This window comes from Rhinolophus hipposideros, assembly GCF_964194185.1.
Source record: "Rhinolophus hipposideros genome assembly, chromosome: 24".
In the NCBI taxonomy this organism is placed as follows: domain Eukaryota; kingdom Metazoa; phylum Chordata; class Mammalia; order Chiroptera; family Rhinolophidae; genus Rhinolophus; species Rhinolophus hipposideros.
In genome coordinates this window covers 5,407,350-5,427,392 of record NC_138070.1, presented here as the reverse complement: position 1 = coordinate 5,427,392, position 20,043 = coordinate 5,407,350, and the positions used below count along the sequence as shown (strand labels likewise).

The window sequence follows — 20,043 nt, the reverse complement described above, 5'->3', positions numbered from 1 at the left end:
TGTGTACTCATACGCAGAATATAGAAAGAATCTTTATGTTATGGGCTAAATTATGTCCCCAAAAATCCATATGTTCAAATCTTAACCCCCAATAAACTCAATATGTAACCATATTTAGAGATAAGGTCTTTAAAGAGGTAATTAAGTTAAAATGAGTTCTTTGGAGTGGGCCCTAATCGAATAAGCTTGCTATCCTCTTAAAAAGAGGAGATAGAACACAGATACAGAGGGAAGACCACGTGAAGACATGAAGAAAAGATGGCAATCTACAAGCCAAGGAGAGAGACCTTTGAAGAAACCAACCAAACTGACACAATGATCTTTGACTTCCAGCTCCAGAATTATGAAAAACTAAATTTCTGTTGTTTAAATCATCCAGCCTGTGGTACTCTGTGATGTGGCCCTAGCAAACTAATACATCTTACGATCAAAAAAGAGGCAATCCTTTAAAATAATGGAGGAAAAACCTGATCAGACGCTTCACAAAGGGGACATCCAAATAGTAAATAAACAATGAAATGGAGCTCAATTTCATTCGTCATTAGAGAAATGCAAACTAAAACCATAGTGAGATTCAACTGTACTCCCACCAGCATGGAAGCATGACTAATATGAAAAGGACAAAAATACCAACTCTTGGTGAGGATGTGAAGCAATCAGAACCAGAATACCCTCTGGACAATTATTTGACAGTATATACAAAAACTGAACATATATATGCATTTTCTGTGACCCAAGCAATTCCACTCTTAGATATGTGTCCAACGGAAATGCATCCATCTGTTCACCAGAAGTCATGTTCTAGAATGTTCGTAGCATGTACTATACATGTAGTCCTAAACTGACAGCTTCTCAAGCTCTCAGTAATAATAGAATGAATAAATTGTGAATAGTCACAAAGTGCAAAACTATATAGCAATGAAAATAAATCAATTACAAGTACACACAACAATATGGATGAATCTCGTAAACACAAAGTTGAGTGCAAGAAGCCAAAACCGAAAGGAAACACCCTGTGTGATTCCACTAACACACAGTATGCAAACCGGTAAAATTCATTCACACTATTAGAAGTCAAGATGACAGTGGAGGGTAGTGGCTGGATGAGAATACAAGGTGGGGCTGTTGCTGGTGATTACTCTGGTTTGTTCAATTTGTTAAAATTAATCAAGCTGTATGATTATCACATGTGCACTTTTCTTTCTATGTGTATATTACATATACTTCGATAAAAAGTTTTATATTCAGTGTACAGCATCCTAAAAATGGAAAGTGCCTTTTCTTTTTTTAAAGGCAGGGAGCTAGTAATAGAGTCTGGATGCCTGTCTTCCCAGTATTACATTCCCGGCGGGCAGGTAAATAGGGCTGATAGAGAAAGGTCTGGTTTTAGGACATCAGAGAAGAATCTATACCGTGTTTCCTAAAAAATAAGACCTACCCCGAAAATAAGCCCCAGGTAAGATCGTCAGCCAGGTGGACGCATTTAATACATTATGACAATGTTCCAGAAGAAGATGGCATGACTGTATTTGAATAAATGTAGATTGCTGTACATGAAAAAATAAGACATCCCCTGAAAATATGCCCTAATGTGTCTTTTGGAGCAAAAATTAATATGAGACCCGGTCTTATTTTTGAGGAAATACGGTATAAGACTCGGTCTTATTTTTTGGGAAACACCGTAGTCCAAGTTGTGGCCTGAATAGCGAGCTGGCGATTGCACCAGCCACCTTCTCAAACAGTTGCCTCCCAAGATACAGGGCCTGAGGAGGGGGCAGGAGGCTAGAAGATAGAGGCTGAGACCCCACACTAACTGGGGGGTTGATGCAGCCTCCCGCATACACTGCCCTCCAAAGCAGAACTCCCATTATGGCAACCCTGGAGCGACACTCCCTCCCGCTCTCGGAGCACACGCTCCAGAGGCTGGGGTGTGCCAAGCCTCTCAGGAGGACCCCGGGCTGAAGATGGAAGCCTGGAGCTGCTCGTTCCCCACCTTTGCCACCACATGGGAGAAGCTTACCCGAGAATGAAGCAGAAAAAGGAAGCGAAAAAGGGAAGCAGAAAGGAAAAGTATGAGTCAACTTGAGATCTTCTAGACGCACCTAGATCTAGACGTACCTGGAAGCCACCCCTCGGACTTATGTAAGCCAATGAAGTCTGTTTTGCTTAGGCCAGCTTGAGTTCCATTTGTCACTCATGTCACTATAATGAAGGTGGCCTGTGCCGCTCTCCGGAAGCCTGTGTGCACTCTCAGAGACTAAAACGGGCGTAGTAATACCCCAGGCTAACCACAATGACAGGCACCCCTCCCAGCGCCAGTGCTCGCTATACCTTCACAAAGCACTTTAATCGTCATCAGCCCCTTTGATCACCACAGAAATGCCAACGGAGAGAGGGTGCAGGTCCTGCTGCTCCTTCTCTCTTTGCCATCCTAGACTTTCCGAGAGCTGGCAAGGACATTGGGACCATCTAATCGCTCCCATGACGAGAAGAATGAAGCTCGAGGAAAGAAGAGGTGGCTTGGATGCAACCGAAGCCCAGTAAAACTACTGAGGCTTTGAAATTTCCTCAAAAGGGCCACGAGCAACATTATTAAGACTGTGATGTTGCCTGAACCCCACTCCTGAGAATCTGGTTTAATCTTTGCTCATAAAAAGACTCATTCCTTCCATGTCCTTCTGTTATAACAAATAATAATGAGGACCGTTCATGGAGTACCCACCATCCAGCATAATTCAAAGCATTCATTCATTCTAATAGGCTCCTTCTTTGAGGTGGATTCTATTATTAGTTCCATTTTGCAGATGAGGAGATTGAGGCTTAAGGAGGTTAAGTAGTTTGTCCAAAATCATTCATGCAGCTAGCAGAGTCGGGCCTCAAGCTAAGGTTGTTTACCAGCAAAGGCTGGGGCTGGGTTGAGGCATCAGAGCAAGTTGCCTGGGCCAAGACTAGATTTATGGAGTCCATCATCCAATCCGCCCACTGGCAGAATGTTTGTTCCTTTCTGCTTTTTCACTTCCTGCAGCTTCCTTCACTTCCTTTCACTTCCTTCACTTCCTTCCTTCAGGAATCCAGTTTAAAAAAAAAAAAAATCTATCTCCTGAACAAGTCTTTGCCAATTAACTGAGATCCTTCTGTCATCAGCGCTATCCCCTTACAGTCAATTGGTCCACCCTTCTGAGTATCTGTTAACACACTTTTGGGCCAATTATTCAAGCTGGATTATCTGACACACCCCCCAGTCAGCTGTCTTCATTCTCCACACAGCCACCAGAGTCGGCTTTTATAAAACTTAAATCAGATCACACTACTTCACACCCATTAGGATCGCTGTCATCAAAAAGACAGACAATAACAAGTGTTGGCGAGGATGTGGAGAAATTGAAACCCTCATACGTTGCTAATGGGAACATAAAATGTCACAGCTGTTTTGAAAAACAGTCTGGCAGTTCCTCAGGAGGTTAAATACCAGAGGTGCCAAAAAATTGTATACAAGTGGACACTTTGGTCAATGTTGCTCAAGCAGTAGTTTGCCAGTAACCAGAAGTATCTGGACGCTGATGGGAACTACTTTGAGCATTCTTGTAATTGCGGAAGTCAAATACAACTTGTATTCATCTTTTGTTATTGGTGCGTGATGAGTATTACGATTTTAATAGTCATCCTTTCTTAAAATGTGTATACTTTTTTTTTTTTTTGGCACTCTCTGTGTAATGACTGTATGACCTAGCAATTCCACTCCTCGGTATACACCCAAGAGAAATAAAAATGTATGTCCAGGGGCGGCCCGGTGGCTCAGGTGATTAGAGTTCCATGCCCGAACTCTGAAGGCTGCCAGTTTGATTCCCACATGGGCCAGTGGGCTCTCAGCCACAAGGTTGCCAGTTCAATCCCTCGAGTCCCACAAGGAATGGTGGGCAGCGCCCTCTGCAACTAGTAAGGCAACTGGACCTGGAGCTGAGCTGCGCCCTCCACATTTAAGACTGAAAGGACAACAATTTGAAGATGAACGGCACCCTCCACAACTAAGATTCAAAGGACAACAACTTGACTTGGAAAAAAAAGTCCTGAAAGTACATACTGTTCCCCAATAAAGTCCTGTTCCCCTTCCCCAATCAAAAAAACCTTAAAAAAAAGAAATGTTTTTTTTTTTTTTAAATGTATGCCCACACAAAACTGTACATGAATATTCATAGCATTACTCATAATTGCTAAGGAGAAACAACCAAAATGTCCATCAACTGACAAATGGATAAACAAAACGTGGTCCATCCATACAATGGGATACTATTCAGCGATAAACAGGAATGAAACACTGACACATGCTTCAACATGGATGAACCTAGAAAACGTGATGCTGAGTGAAAGAAGCCACACAAAGGACCACATGTTACATGATTCCAGTTACATGAAATGTCCAGAATAGGCAAATCCACAGAGGCAAAAAAACAGATCAGTTGTTGCCAGGAAATAGAGCCAGAGGGGAATTGAGAGGTACGGGGTTTATTTTGGGGGTAACAGAAATGTTCTGGAATGAGATTGTGGTGATGATTGCACAACATTGTGAATATACTAAAAACACTCTCAAAAAGGCCAAATGGTTAATTTTATGGTATATGCATTTTAACTCAGTTGTTAAAAAAATGTTTAAACCCACCCTTCCCAAAGGAAAATCATCAGATTACCCCCTCACTGCACTTTAAAACTCCCAATGACTTTCCATCACACTAAGAGTCAAACCCAAATTCTCTACCAGAGCCTATCAGGCCCCAAATGAACCTGGTCATGTGACCTCCCCTCAATCCTACTAATTTCCCCCTCACTCATTCCACTCCTCCCACCCCTCCTGAACTTTGCCCTTGCTCATCCCACAATCTGGAATGTTCTTCCCCACAGCCAGCTTTTCACAAGTCAGATCTCTACTCAAATGTCCTCAACCTCTCTCCCTACTGAGGCCCTCCCTTGAGCACCCCATCTAAAATACAGCTCCACCACACTCCATCTCATTGCCCTGCTTTATTTCTTCCTGGCTCTCAACACCCTCCAGAAAGATACATATTTTTAAAAACTGTTTATTTCTTTGTTGCCTGTCACTCTAACCAAGAGAGCAGGAATCTTGTCTGTCATGTTCACAGCTCTGAACTTGCCTGCCACGTAGGTGCTACCTGAGAAATTCTTCTGGAAATAATGGATTTGCCGAAAGACTTCCAATAAATCTGAAATGCCGCCTGCTACCTGATCAGGAGTCTGGAGCATTGAGGGAGCAGCCAGGCTCTGCAGGTGTTCAGACAGCTAGTTAATCAGCATTTGCAGGCCACTCAGTGGCCAGCCCCACCCTAGACCTGCCTAGAACCCTGAGGAAGCAGGAAAAATGAATGATCCCTCCCCTGGAAAGTCTGAAAGTCCTTCAGGGGTCACAAAGCACGCAGTGTGTACCCAGCAACCCACAAACAAACGCAAAGGAGAGATCTAAGATTGCATCGCTGACACCCAAGCTGGAGGCTAGGATCCAAACTGTCCTGGCAAATACCCTCGGCTCCAGCTTCTTAGGACTTTGTGACCTGACCTATTCTCCACAATGACACAGTTGCAGCTCACGCCTGCTCCTGCCTCCACCCCCAGGGCCTTTCTTTTCAGAGGCAGTGAAAAATCTAATCAGGCAGGTGGAATAGGCCTTCTCCTCCTCTTCCTCCTCCTCCTCCTCCATCCTGCTTCAGCGTCTCTGAGCCACACATGCAGCAAGCAACTTACCCACTAAGAGTTTGACATCTCGGACTGTGAAGTCAGGAGCAGGCATCCTGGAAAATGAGGAGCACAGACGTTTGGTGAGAAGCAAGAAACAATGGAGTTAGACCCAACTCTGGGGGCCAGGGGCCATTTTTCCAAGAGGGTTCCCTTGCTCTCAGTTTGGGAACCCAACATTAGCTAACCCAGAGGAACAGTGACAGACCAGCTGGTGCTTCAAGAGAGGGTCACCACTGAGCCCCTTCCTCACCCCAATGGGCAAACCAAACCCCGACCTTCTCCCCAACACCTGAACTTAGCACTGCTACAGTAAAGAGAAGAGATATCCAGTGTCCACCCGCTTTTCCAGGGAAGACGGAAGTGTGGTGTCAAACGTAAGGGCCAGAGCCAGGCATTCAAACACCTGTTTCTTTTAGGGTGGGGAGCTCTTTCTGTGTCTCTCCCTCTAGAAAATACTCTCCGTAATGAGTTGTATGGAGGGTGGAAGGGACCCCTTTAAGTTCAGAGGGAAATAAAAGACACCCATCACACCAACTCCAAGAATATGTAACACAGCTATAATGACTGTGGTGACATTCATTATTAATTAACATTGATGCTGAAGGTTTAATTTCTACCCGTAGGAATGAGACTCCTGAGCAACTCTGGCAGTAGATGCTGGAGAAGGCAGCAGGCCGAGATGACACCCTCAGCCTCCTCCCCACCCCTGCCCAAGGGGTGGAAACCTGTTCTTCCAGCCTGCCTCCCAGATGTCTCCCCCACCTGGAGCTCTGACAGATCGCTAAGAGAACATAAAGCAAACAAGACCCAGTGCAGAGGCAGGGGCTGGCTGGGACAGGCTGAGAAAGGAGGTAACATGGGAGCTTAGCATCCTAGGAACCACACCCTCCACAGAAAAGGACCAATTTCCTACAAGTGGAGTCTGAGTAGAATATATACCCAGGTGTCCTGCCTCTGGCTAATGCTTTCCCAGCCCAGGCCCTCCCTCAGTTTCCTGATTTTTTGGGGGGAGCACAATTCTCTTTAGGAAGTCACTGCACATAACTCGGGTGGGTAGGGGGGAAAAATCAACACTGTTTAAGCACCTTACATCCTGTCAGCCCAAATTCTCTGAAAAATACCAATCTTTGGAGAGTCTTTCCCCTTTTGTCATGCCCTGAATAACAAGATACTATCTGCCAGATAATAAGATCCTTCTCAGGGATGAGAGGTAAGGAAAAGCATGGAAGAAATCCATCCCAAGCTATAAACTGTGTTAAGGAGGGAGACGGAGGAAAAGCTATTAGTTTCAGCAACTTACTTAATTCCCAGTCCATCCTTTTCTCGAAATATCAGGGGAACCCTGAGCGCTTCTCTCTGTACATACTCATAGTTGAAATCTGTTTGGATATTGGAATTAAACAAGTTCGTTAAGTCATGAAGGAGCAAATGAATCACGATCAATTGGTTAGGGGAAGAAAAATGATGAAGGAAGGGGAAGGGGTGATGCTAGATGCAGGCACCAGCTCCAGGGCAAAAGCTCCCTGGAAAATGACAGGGAAATGGATTAGGCAAAGCCCAAGAGAAGCCATGCCAACTATCAGCTCTTCTGCCTACTCAGTCATTCCCAGCATGCCCCACGGGTCAGAACTTGTCAATGAACAGCCAGCCCAAGGCTGGCAAGGGTTTGGGAGGAAAACTCATGAAAGAGCCCCACACAGTAAGAGCCCCAGCTAATGCTGGGAAAGAGGGACAGACAGAAACGCACATCCAAGCTGAACTCGGAAAGTAAAGGGACTGCAAAATTGAAGAATGCCACCTGGGAGGATCTGAAGGCCCAGAGAGGAGGCTGGGAGAGGATTCTCATTGTAGCCGAACATCAGGGAAGATCTTATTGTAATATCCTGCACAGTGAAGGGGAGGGGGGGAAAGCTGGTTTCCCTGGAAACTGTGTATTTGGTGCCAAAATAACTAGGGAACTGGGCACAGCTTTGTTGTCTTAATACTGAAATTCTGCTGCAGCCATTGCAATACTTGCTCCAACTGGATAACCAACAGGGATGCTCCGCTCCCCAGGGGAAGGCTGGGCAAGGGGACACCGTGAGACCCTAAAAAAATTCACAGCGTAGTTTTCTGTCTGAGGTTTGCCTAGTGTAGGTCACAAAATCCTAACCCTAAATATAAAGATAAAGGAGGCTGAGATAAACCCTCACATCCCCAAACCCTCAGGTACTAGAAGCAATCCGCAGGAGCGGGCACAAGGCCTCCCTGGCTGGTCAGACAAGGAGACAGAAGAGCTCTTAGGCCACCAAAGCCCCTGCCCCAGGCACAGTTCACTGGGGGAGCTTGGAGGGGAAGGAGGCCAAGGCAACTCAGCTCAGAGCAGAGGGAGAGAACAAAACCAGAGCTGGGGAAAGCCCTGACCTTAGCGGCTCAGATCCCCAGGGGCTCACAGTGAATGGGGATTCCTAAGGATCTAAAGGCAGAAAAGTTTAAGAAGCTTCTATGTGGAATCCAAGCTAAGGGCTCCTTCTGTTTCTCAGCTCCTCCCTCGGATTTTGGGGCCAGATCAGAATTAACTACCAAAATCCTAAGGCCCTCTCCTTTGAAAGGAGCCTGGACAGAAGATTTAAGGAATTTCCCTTGTTGGAACCCTCACCCCCTCCATACACCCCCAAAGCCCACCCCGCCACTCTCCCCACCCACCCCCCACCCCCCAGGTTCAGCTTCAACTTCCTCCTCTGAGATCCTGGGGCGAGAATCCTCACAAATGACTAGGAAGAGTCTGCATATTGTTTTCTCATGGGATCTGCCCACTGATTGCCACCAGAAGAAAGGAGAGGAATTAAAATCCCATTTGTGCTAAGGAAATTTAAATGCAGTTGAGAATGTCCCCTGAACTGTGCAGCCATTCTCTTAAGACCAGGCAGGCTAAAAGAAATTTCTTCCCTCCCCCCACAACTACCCCCTACCACTGAAGCCCAGCGCCCCAGGAAACAGTGGCCACAAAAGAGAAACTTCAAAAATGCAAAGCCTGGATGGTCTCTCCTAGGGGCTAACCCCACAGCCCAGCCACTCAACCGGAACCTGGAAGCAGGAGGCGCTTCCTGGTTATCAGCTCACTGAGGGATGGAAGGGTTTTCCAAGGGGTTGGGGAAGTACACAAAATCGAAAAGAAGTAATATAAAGAAAACTCGAATATCTGAGGGGGAAAATATGAACTTATAAGCCTCAAGAGGGCAAAAGGAGATGCATAGGTAGGAAGGGCACCTCCAAAACCCCAACCCCACAGGCAGAACCAGGGGCCACGCAGGACCTCTGGAGGCCTCAGACCCAAGCCAGAGCATCACCCCAATGTCCGGAGGACACACACACCCCTTCCTAGTACCAAGGGCAGGGAAATATTTGGGCCCTGAAGGTCTCAGGCTGGGGTGGCACCCTAAAATCCTAGAGGCTTTCTCAACTTCTGCCCTAAACTGGCAGGGTCCACAAGAGGGACAGAGCTTTCAAGGTCTCAGGCCTGGTAAGAGACCCCGTGTCCCAGAGGGGTACCCCAAGTCTTCGCTTCAAAGTGCCACAGGACAAGGAACTCTGCTTTAAGCTTGAGGGAGTACCCCTTATCCCCAGTCTCCACTTCAAACTGTCAGGGCTGCAGGGCTAGAGGCCTCAGGCTTAAGTAGGGGCTATCGCCAACAACTCGGAACTCACCCAGACCCTGTTCCAATCTGGCACAGCCAACCAGGTGAAGGGGTTCCACAGACCCCAGGCCTGAGGAGGCCCGTCACTCAGTGCACCCCAGGCGCCCCCAGTGCCAGCTCCTAACCGGCAGGGCGCGAAATAGCACGGGTTTCGGGAGGCTTCAGGCCCCGGGGTCCCTCACTTCAATGCCCAATGGGGTACCCCAGTCGGCTACAGCCAGGCAGCGCACCTCACGCAGCGCAAGGCGCTGGGCTGGCCCCGGGAGGGGTAGAACGCCGCGCGACCGCCCTCCCTCCGTCTGCCCGTCAGTCCCCAGATCCTTCTGTCCGCTGTACCCCTGGCTCTGACCACCCTGAGTCTGGTGGTGGGCGCGGGACGGGCCTAGGCCCACGCCCAGCCCCGGTTCCCGCCTGCCCTCCTCCCTCGCCACCCCACCCACCCCCCCAACCCCCCCTCCAGTGCTCGGCTTCGTTTCGTCACCGGATCCCCTGGAATGGGGGACGCGGGCGCGAAATACGAACCCAGCCACCGGCAGCTCCCTCCCCACGTGCGCTCGGCCCGTGGAGTGTAGGGCAGCCCGAGGAGGGGGCGACTCACCTTTGCCCTCCATGGCGTGCACGAAGTCCCCCTGGTACAGCTGGCTGCGCAGCTTCTCCTCCAGACTGAAGCCGCGGACGCTAACTATCTCCTCCACGTCCGACAAGTCCTCGTTCTCGTCGTATCTCTGGCGGTCAATCGGACGCTGCGAGGACCCAAACCAGACAGCCCGGGACGTTATCGGGGGAACTGAGGGTTGCCTCTCACCCTTGGGCCCAGCTCGAACAGGTGCAGAAGCTGCGCGCCCCCTGCACCCCACCACTGCGACCTGAGCAACTTTGCGCAAATGCCAAAGATGCTGAAAATGGGGATGAGAGGGGTCCGCACCCCCAGGATCTGCCTGCGCCCTATACAGGGCACTCCCCTCCTGAGTCTTTGGAGGCCAAGAAAGGGACATCTGGGGGGCTCTCCCTTGCCTCCACCCCCGAGAGGTGTTGAGTTTTTCCCACTCGGCCGGGAACCTGGTTATGTAACCCGCGAAGGGGGCTCCGCGGACAAGCTGGCGGGGCATTTGTAGGCCCCGGCAGGAGCCGCCGCAGCGCTCGGCTCGGCGGTAACAGCAGCCGTGGCGGCCGCGGCGGCAGAGCCGGGAAGCCGGAACCGGAGGCCGGCGGCATTTCTAAGACTGGATCTGCCCCCGACCTACCGGGGAAGCTGGAAAGCTGAAATGGAAGGGCTGAGACCCCAGCCGCCCCCGCCGACCGCCCGCCAGTGTAAGAAGAAGAGGTGGGAGGGGGGGTTCGGGGCTTGGGAGGGGGAGAGGCAGACCGCCCGCCACAAAGCTCCCATCCGAGACCCCAAAACGCACCAGCAGCTGCCTCATCTCCCCACGAGCGCGCGCGCACACTCACTTCCTAAGGAGACTCCCCCGCCACTCCCCGCATCCCCTGCCTCCTCCCTCCACCGCCCAGCGCTCGGCCCCGCAGCCCCCCAGATTCCGGGTGAACCCCGAGACCGCTCAGCCCCCTTCCAAGCCTTTCCCGGCTACCACCTCCCCACTTAAGTGTCTGAGACTCTGAGCCTCACAAGGGACTGGAGGAGTAAGCTGCTGGCTTCCTTTTGCATGCAATTTATTATATTTTTTTCCGGCCCTCTTGAAAAATACAGAAAAGGAAAGAACAGGCAGCAAGAAACAACAAAAAAAAACAGATCTATCATATATCAGATACAGATTTGGAAAAAAAAAAAAAGCTACACACCAATCTTCTTCCAGAGTCTTTCTCTGCCTCCATTTTTTTAGGAGAGTTCACCAATTAATTGTCAACACTCCTGCCCCCTGCATTTTGGCGGAGGGGGAAGGAGAGAAGACCAAAGAAAACAAACCAAAAAAATAAATAAATAAAGCAAGCCAGAGCCGAGATCTACAAAGTTTTGCACCAACACTTAAGCAGATCCGTTTGCAAAGTCCTAGGAAACCATTTTCAGCAGTTGTGGGGGGGGGGAGGCGTCGACGTCATAATCCCCGGAACGTAAACATTGTTGCCGACCGCGCTCAGAGCCCGCGGCCCGGCTAGTTGGGGGTGGGGGGGGCACTCGGCCCGGGACCCGGGTGGGGGCGGGGGCGGCGGCTGGAGGAGGTGTGGGGCAGGGAGGGCGCCCGGGAGGCACCGGGCGCCGTTAGCGCCCTGGCATCGCTGTTTTGTTGTTGGGTCACGAGTGCGCCTCTGCACGCAGGCGCCGCCGCCGCCCGGGAGTTGTGTGCAGAGCTGACTTTTGGAGGGCTGAGTTGCAGGCAGCGGGCGCATCCCCGGAGATGGCGGGGCAGGGAGAGGGAAGGAGGAGGGGGTGGGGAGGAAGGTGCAGATTTGCACGGCTGGCCTCAGCGGGAGGCGCGGAAATGCAAGCCGAGCATGCTGGCGTGAAAGCCCCCGGGCTTGGCACCCCCAGAAAACGACCCTCCAGCTCAATCCCTGCCCCTATGGCCCACAGACCCCACGAGCTACTGCTCTTCCTCTTCCTTCAGCCACCTCACCCATTACCTACGGGGCCCAACCAAATTCAAAGCATTTTGTATATATATATATATATTTTTTTTTTCTTTACTGCTGCTGCATGTCTTTTCTTTTTCTTTCTTTTTTTCTTGTTTTTGAGGGGGCGATCCTCCCAGACTCCCATATGCGGACCTACCGTAGGGAGGAGGGATTTGGGAGCTCAGGATGAAATTAGCGTAGCTCCATACCTGTACGGACTGCATAACTTTTAAACTCCGGGACTCAAAGATATGGACACACACACACACACACACACACACACAGACACACACGTACAGGAACTACAGCCAGACCACAGACTTCAGATCCGAGCTGACCGGAAGACGTTGCCTTTCATTCATTCATTCTGCCCGCGTCTGTGGAGTCCTGTGCTAAGCGATGAACCCTGAAACAGAAGTTGGACATTTTTTAAAGGTCTCTGTGCTCGCCAAGAGGAGGAAATAGATGCTTAAGAGTGAAATACCGAGAGAATTGGATCTGGCGCCTCCTAACGCAGCTGGCAAACAGGCGAAGGGTAAGCCTTTATCGGCGATTAATACGAGAAAAGTGGGCAGAAAGATGCCAGGCGCTCTGGGACGGACGCGGGGAACTCTGGGCGCCCCATGATTACTCCTATAGGGCTTCCTGGCGGAGGTATGGGCACCCTGTGTACATATATGGAGTAGCTTTGGGTATGTTTCCCTGTCCACATACCTAGTTCACTGTGACCATCCCCAAAATGAATCCTCAATATGTTGGCCTATAATTCCATCACGAACGGGTCAGGTCGACTTTGGTTGTGAGAAAAGCCGGCCCTGACATTCCTCTAGCCCAGCTAGGCCTGATCTTGGGTGTAAAGATCACAATGAGATGACATGGCACTGGGACTACAATAAAGGAAGGTTATAGCAGGCTTTTTATTTTCATTTTATTTCTGCCATTAACCCTGTGGGATAGTTGGAGCACGCCATTGTGCAGCAAGGGAAACTGAGGCTCATAGAAGTTATGAATCTGGATGATTGCACTGCCCTCGTGTAGTCCCCATATCAACACAGCAATCAGACAGGTATGCAGAGAGGAAGTGGCTTCCCCATCAGAGATTAGATGTGAACCATCAGCTGCATATTGGTCACCCAATGAGACACCTTCCCCCTCACTCACCTTAAAGTTTCCTGTCCTGTCTTTTTGTATTCTCCCTGCACCTTCACCAAAGACTACTCTTACAAGTGTGTTTTCACCCAAGTCCACGAGCTGGCAAACCTCAAAAATTATTTTGAGGAACCAGGGACCATTTTATTCATTTCTCTCTCACAAGAACCCTTTAAAGGAAATAGTCTTGTTATTCCTCATTTTGCAAACGAGGAAACTACAACTCGGAAAGGCAAAGACACTCACCCAAGATCACACAGCTTATAAGGTGGGTTGCTGGGGCTCAAACCAGAGCCTGGTTAGGATATCACATGCTGCTTTTTCAGATACTGACCATATTTACTTCTCCCACATAATTAAATAAACATGTTCAAAGGAGGGCGCATGGCCCGGGAGGGTCCTGGAAAGTGAGTTAAGTGGGATAAAGGAAAACTGAAATAAAACGCTTAATCTTATTTTTTTCCTCCTAGAGACCCTTCTCTCTCCTCATGTGGCCTCCTGGTGCCCCCAAAAGCTGGTGTCAAGAAAATACCTGATGACAGCCACCTTAGGGTAAAACAGTTAAGTCTATATATCACCCCAATGGGGAGTTCCTGGCCTGTCACAGTGGGAAGGGGTAGGGTAGTCACCTAATTTAATCCCCTCCCTTTACAAACCTCAAGGAAACCACAGACCAGAGAGAAGAATGGGCCAGCCGGGGTTTGTTCCCCTCTGACTCCCCCAGAATGCCTACCCTGCCGCCTGGTCCTAAGTGGTCACTCAATAAATGTTGAGCCCGTGATGGATCACCTTCCCCAGCGATATTTGCATTTTCCCTTTATCAGTAATTGGCAGATGAAAGGCTTTGTCCTCCTGGTGAAAGAATTCCAGGCATTTGCTCAAAGTGGGGGAGGAGGTTATTTTGGGCCAAAGGGGGAAGGGCCAAGACCCTAGAGCTCTTGGTGTTGGCTAATTGTCCGAGAGGAGCGGGCAGTAGGTGAGAAAGGGAAGGGAAGGTTAAGGTAATTCTCCAAGAGAGATACTTTTTCTTGCAGGAAGAAAGACCAGGGCAGTTGTATTTGAAACATCATCATAATGACTTCCTGGACCCTCCTGCTCTTTCTTACAAAAGGCCTAGTCAAATCCTGACTGTGTTAGCCCCTTTCATTCACTTCTTCATTCACCAAAGGTTGATTGAGCAGCTGTGTGCTTTAAGACAGAGGGTCTACACCAGGGGTGTCCAAACTTTTTTCAACGTTTTTCACCAAGGGCCATATGCAGTAAAATACACAAACAGCCGGGCCACTCACTTGAGGTGAAGTACGTGTTGCCTCACCTGGTTTATTTAAGTAAACTAAATATATTTTTGGAATTTGCTGCGGGCCAATTAACAATGGATCATGGGCCGCAGTTTGGACACTCCTGGTCTAGAAGAAACTGCTCAAATTGTAGACATACTCCAGGCTGGGCAGGGAGTGGACCACTGGCTTCCCAAGGGGGTTAGGATGGGCTGATACTGGATGGAACACTCAGATTTCAGGATTTTCAAACCGTTAGGAACTGAAGCTATTGTCATATTTTTAGATAATGACAATAGCTCCTGGTTTTTGAGAGCTTACTATGAGCAAAGACACTCACCTTCATTATCTCTAAATCCTCATCCAAGTTCTATGAAGGAGGACGGTCTGTCGTGTCCCACTTTTATAGCTGAGGCTCAAAGAGAAGTCAGGTTACCTGCCCAAAATTTATAGCTGTGAAATAATAGCAAAGACAGGACTTGAACCCAGTGCTTGTAGGAATCCAGAGCCCGCAGGCTTTTACCACTGTGCCTCCCTGCATGTCCCTAGAATATGACAGAAATGTTCTCAGTCTGCGCTGCCTAATGCAGGAGCCTCTAGCCATATGTGGCTATTGAGCAATTGAAACGTGGGTAATGGGTTTAAGGAACTGAATGTTAAATTTTACTTAATTGTAATTACATTTAAATAGCTCTATGTAACTAACGTCTATCTGATTGGACAGTGCAACCTTAGAGTGTTTTCCAGAATTTGCTATAATTCAACTACCGGGCTATATATACCTCAGGGTCTGATTTGGCACAAGGTCCCCAGAATCAACCTTCTGGAAATATGTGTGGAATGAAGGAAGAAAAATGAAGTATTGTAATGATGAGGTGAGGGAACGGGGACAGACAGCTGCACAGGTTTCCCAGAAGGAGCCATCTGGGACAATGTGAATGTTTGCAGTGCTAGCCCTTCCACCACTCACTGCGAGTGCCTGCCAAGAGCATGGCACTATAGGCACCCGGTGATGCCAGCTGGATAAAAGATTGTCCCAGCTGCCCAGGTCTGACACACTCCTCAAGGACAGGTAAGTGGTGATGGGGCTGGAAGCCTTACAAATGGATAACCACTTCCTGATATATGTCTGTCCCGCTGAAAGATGCAAATACAAAGATGCAATCTATTGTAGCCTTGTTTGCAACAGAAAACTATGGAAAACTATCTAAAAGTTAGAGAACTGATTAAATAATTCTTGGACCATTTGTCTGCCCAATGAAATGCTATTAAGTCATTGAAAAAATAAGGTAGCTCTATATGTACTGATGTGGAATGATTTCATATCCTTAAAACAAAGCAAGGTGAAGAATACTAATTCCAAAATTGTGCTGACCACTTATGTTAAACAAGGGGATATATCGATATCTACATATGTACTTTTATATGCGTAGAATTTTCATGGAAAGAAATACAGTCAAAAGTAGAAAAGAACCTAAAAAAGAGAAGAAAATCTATTCTTTGGTAGTGTGACATTTTTACATGTTTCCTGATTTTGAACCTGATAAACTTATTTCATTTTATATGCTGTAGTACATTTTGGATTTTCTATGATGGAGATGTATTACCTATTCAAAAATGAGTTTCATTTTATTCATCTTTTTTGAGGCTCTAAAGGTCAAAATCAGGCACGTCTAAACCAAATAAATATTGTGTAGATATATGTATAAGTGCTAAAACAGAAATAAAAGCAAAAGAGTGATTAAAACAAAATGCAGGAAAAGACTCAACTCTAGAGATACAGGACGTGAACAGCCAGAGGTAGGGGTTAATTTTCTTTCTCTTCTGAATCTATATGGTGGGCACCCAAATAGAATTCTTGAAACTGTACTTCAATATTTTAGAAATTCTATTGTAATTATAAAATAGTCTACAATTTAAAACTTGTTTTAAAGTTGCTTTGTCTTTGTCCCCAACCCCACCTCACTCAGTTTCTCCCCTTCACACACTCCCAACCCAGAAAGTCATTAGCAAGTCTCTTGGGTATCCTCTCAGAAATAGTTTATACATTTACAAACATCTACATATATTTTCTTTTATTACTGTGTCACACAAATCTACACACTGTCCTATCCCTCCCTTTTCATTTAATATGGTCTTGGAGATCGGTCCATGTACTATTTGTAGTACGGCCTCATTCTAAAATATTATTTAAGGATGAGGTAAATTTGAATGTTGTGATACAGGAGAAATTCAGGACTGGTTAAGAAACAAAAAGAAAGTCACAAAATAACATATGTTATGATTCCATTTATGTTAAAACAAACTACATATACATAATGTATAGATACAAAACAAAGAAAAACTTGAATGGAGCAGCAAATCATTGTTCCTTCTGAGGAGGGGAGAAAATTTTTGAAAGGGCTTTATAGACTACTTAATATTCCTTGCATTTTAACAATCATTGTGCCCTTTTAAATGTATCAAATATTTCAAATACAAAGACAGAAAAATATAACCAAAAAATACAGGGAAGACTTGTGTATTGAGCACCTAGTTCTGATAAACTGTAGTTTTGCCATATTTTGTGTTACTTTTGCAATTAAAAAAATACTTCAGGGGACAACAGACCCACTACTTCTGTTAAAAGTGACTAGACTCCCAAAAACCCCTTTTGTTTTTCTTTCTATTCCTCTGTCCCTGGTAGAGTGAAGTATCAGAGTAAGAGCAGACTTACACATAGCTTTGGTCATTTGGGGAAGACTCAAGTTTATGTCTAGAGGTCTGCATTTTCTAGTATCTCTTTTCCTTTGTCAACATTGGAAGGAAACTTGAAAATAACAGGTGAGTTTATTAAGGGGTTAATGTCAGGAAGCAAGTCATAAAAGTTCAAAGATACTTTCAAAACTTGCATCTTTGGATTGATGGACAAGTGTGTCAACCAATGGAAATCAAAACCCAAGCATTACTTCATCATGCTAAATAATCATTGGTTGCAAATCCCCAAGGGCCAGAGGAGCAAAGCTGGCAGTTAACCCTTTCAGGGATGGCCATGCCCTTTAATTTTATTTTGAAAGATGACGTAAGGACCGATGAAAAACCTAGAAAGGTCCCCAGATCTTTAAGTGCCACCTTTGGATCTCCCCACAGAAGGCAGAATTTCGCCTGGCAAAGGAACACCCAGCAACAAATTTCCTGGAGAAAAGTTTTCAGATTTTTAAAAACGGGGAATCAACTGACCTTGCTTAGTAAGAGGAGAGGGGAGAAGTTTGATTCACTTTTTGTGCTGTCAGAACAGAGTCCAGGATTGGAGACGATCCCATTAATCTTGCAGAACCATCAGTCACTGAGAGGATTGAATTGCATTTCCTGCCCAAAGATGTAGAGACAGATGACCTTTGCCGGAGCCCTCAGACCCCCAGTTCACAGCTGGAGAGAGGATGTGTCAGCATTTACTTTCGGGTTTCACCCTGCCCTTTGTTCAAAATTCAAACTCTTTGTGTTCAGGCTGCTGCAGTTTTTGTAGTTGTTGATGCTGCTGATTTTTTTTTTTTAACCTCCCACGTCTTGCAACTTCTGAGAAACAAACTCTCTATTTGGCAGAAGATAATATCTGGAGGTGCCCCAGAGAGGGAACCAGAATAGACCGGGGGAATTGCAGGGGAATTTTAAGAGAGGCCATTGGGCCTTTTGGCTTTCATTCTTGCCCCTTCCTGGGCTCCGTGAATGCTGCAGGCTGAACTGGATGGAGCCAGAAGTCCAGCGAAACTAATACTAATGCCTCATGTTTACATGGCTCTATTACAAAAAAGCTTTTACATGCATTACCTCATGTAAAAGGAACTGCTAGAACAGAAGCATTTACATAAAGGAACATTCTAAATCCCCGAGTATGACCTTGGACGAGGGGCAGTCATCCCATCTGTAAAATGGGAGTCATATTGTCAAAGGTATCAGAGTTCTACAAGGATTGAATGAGCTGATGTTCCATAACAGGGTGGTCAGTAAATGATGTGTCTTCATTCAAATGTCACTCCTGGATGGAGTCATAACCCTAACGAGATGCAGATTGGGGAAATTCAGTTGTCCCCCAAGGGGAAGAATGAGACTGGGGGGAAGGCTGCCTGAGATGAGTGCAACAGCCCTGCATTTCTCTCCAACATCCTTTCCCCAAAGGGCTACCTCAAAGTCTGAACAGGCTAAACTATTTTGAGTTCTTTGAATAAACCTGCTTTGTCTCCTCCATGCTTTTGCATATGCTGATCCCTTTCTCCAGAGCCCCATCTCCTGCCAGCGCTCTTCTCAATAACTCTTATCCTCCTGGAACCAGCTTAGGTATCTTCTGGTTCCAGCCCTCTCAGAATGCTTGTTGCATTAGCTTATGGCTGACTTTGCTCTCACCAGACTGTGAGCTCTAGGAGGGCAGGGACCCTGCCTGTGTCTTCAGTGCCAGCAACTACTGTTGAGTGGAAGTCCAGCCCCCAAGTCATGCAGTGCCTCCCCTAGTCCCCGAATTCCTCTTCCAGAAATCTAGAAATAAGGGTGCTGAGATGTCTTTTTCTTAACAGGCCATACACCCTTAACCTTCCTTGAAATGGCATTCATTAATTCAACAGTTATTTGTTGTGAGCCTCCTAAATTCAAACACAGGAAACCCTCTTCTTCGTCCCACAGCACCTATTCAGGGCAGAGAGCGGGCCTTTTGCCCTGGTGAGGCCAGGACGTTCCCAAACGAAATGGACAGTTGGCTCTTGACCCCAGTCTGAAGAGAGAAATCACTGAGACCGACTCTTGGAAACTGAACAAGTGAGTTTGCCCAGTTTACCCAAGCACAAAACCCTTTCTCATTCAGAACACTTTTCACAATTATTATAAAATACTCATATGTTAATAGTCTGATGTCTGTCTCATTAAAAGGAAAAGGCCCAGAGGAGACTGACCTTGGTCTTCTTCATTGCTTATCCTCAGCCCCTAGGGCCTGGCTTATAAAATATACTCAACAAATGTTTGTTGAATGAATGAATTCCTCAAACTCCAAAATATATGTTTTCAGCTTGATGAACTAAACCTTTAAAAGTGTACCTCTTTAAAGAAATGCAAAGGTTCTAACAGGCCCTCCTGAAGTGCAACAGACCAGGTGGTGTGCCTGAGGGATGGGTTTGCTCTCCACCTTTGCAGCCCCAAAGTCGGGGCTCTCCTCCACTCTATTCCACACTGCCCCTCCCCCCCTTCATGAGCTCTGCTGGGCAGAAACTGAGTCGCAGGGCCACCTGGGGCAGGGGACCAGCTGTCAGCGCCCCAGAACCCCACCTGGGAGGCCTCTTGCAGCCCTTGCTGGGTGGGGGAGGGGTGGTCGCTATTTGCATATGAGTGTGGCTTCCCCAGGGCAGGGCCCGGGCTTATCACTTGGTCACTAGCCACTTTCTCTCGGCCTGATGGCCCGGAGGCAGGCCATCAAGGCTGAAAGGGACAAGGCTTAGAGCTGGCTGTGGGGGCAGGGCAGGGACTGGAGGGCCAGTGAATCACCAACAGCCCCAGGCCCTAGGCAGCCTTAGTCTTCTGCTCCTATCTCTGGAATCAATTCCTCCGCCTCTGCCTGGACTCCAGCTTCAGCATTTCCCATAGGCGATCACGCCTAATGGCCCCTG

The 20,043-nt window shown here is 47.4% G+C and overlaps 1 protein-coding gene across 3 annotated transcripts in view; it reads right to left on the bottom strand.

Moving 5' to 3' along the window:
- The window catches only part of KDM2B (lysine demethylase 2B), a 109,007-nt gene extending 97,493 nt beyond the window's left edge, over positions 1 to 11,514 (bottom strand). The window contains exons 1-4 of one of the 3 annotated variants that reach the window (XM_081036727.1): positions 11,220 to 11,514; positions 10,021 to 10,165; positions 7,046 to 7,124; positions 5,752 to 5,798 (exon numbers count right to left, since the gene is read on the bottom strand). In XM_081036727.1, coding sequence (XP_080892853.1) covers positions 5,752 to 5,798; positions 7,046 to 7,124; positions 10,021 to 10,165; positions 11,220 to 11,252 — 304 coding nt within the window. In that variant the 5' untranslated portion in view covers positions 11,253 to 11,514. Of the gene's footprint in view, positions 1 to 5,751; positions 5,799 to 7,045; positions 7,125 to 10,020; positions 10,166 to 10,828; positions 10,877 to 11,219 lie in introns of those variants that run through there. The other 2 variants (XM_081036728.1, XM_081036729.1) reach the window with 2 other exon arrangements.
- Between the last annotated feature and the right edge of the window lie 8,529 nt (positions 11,515 to 20,043).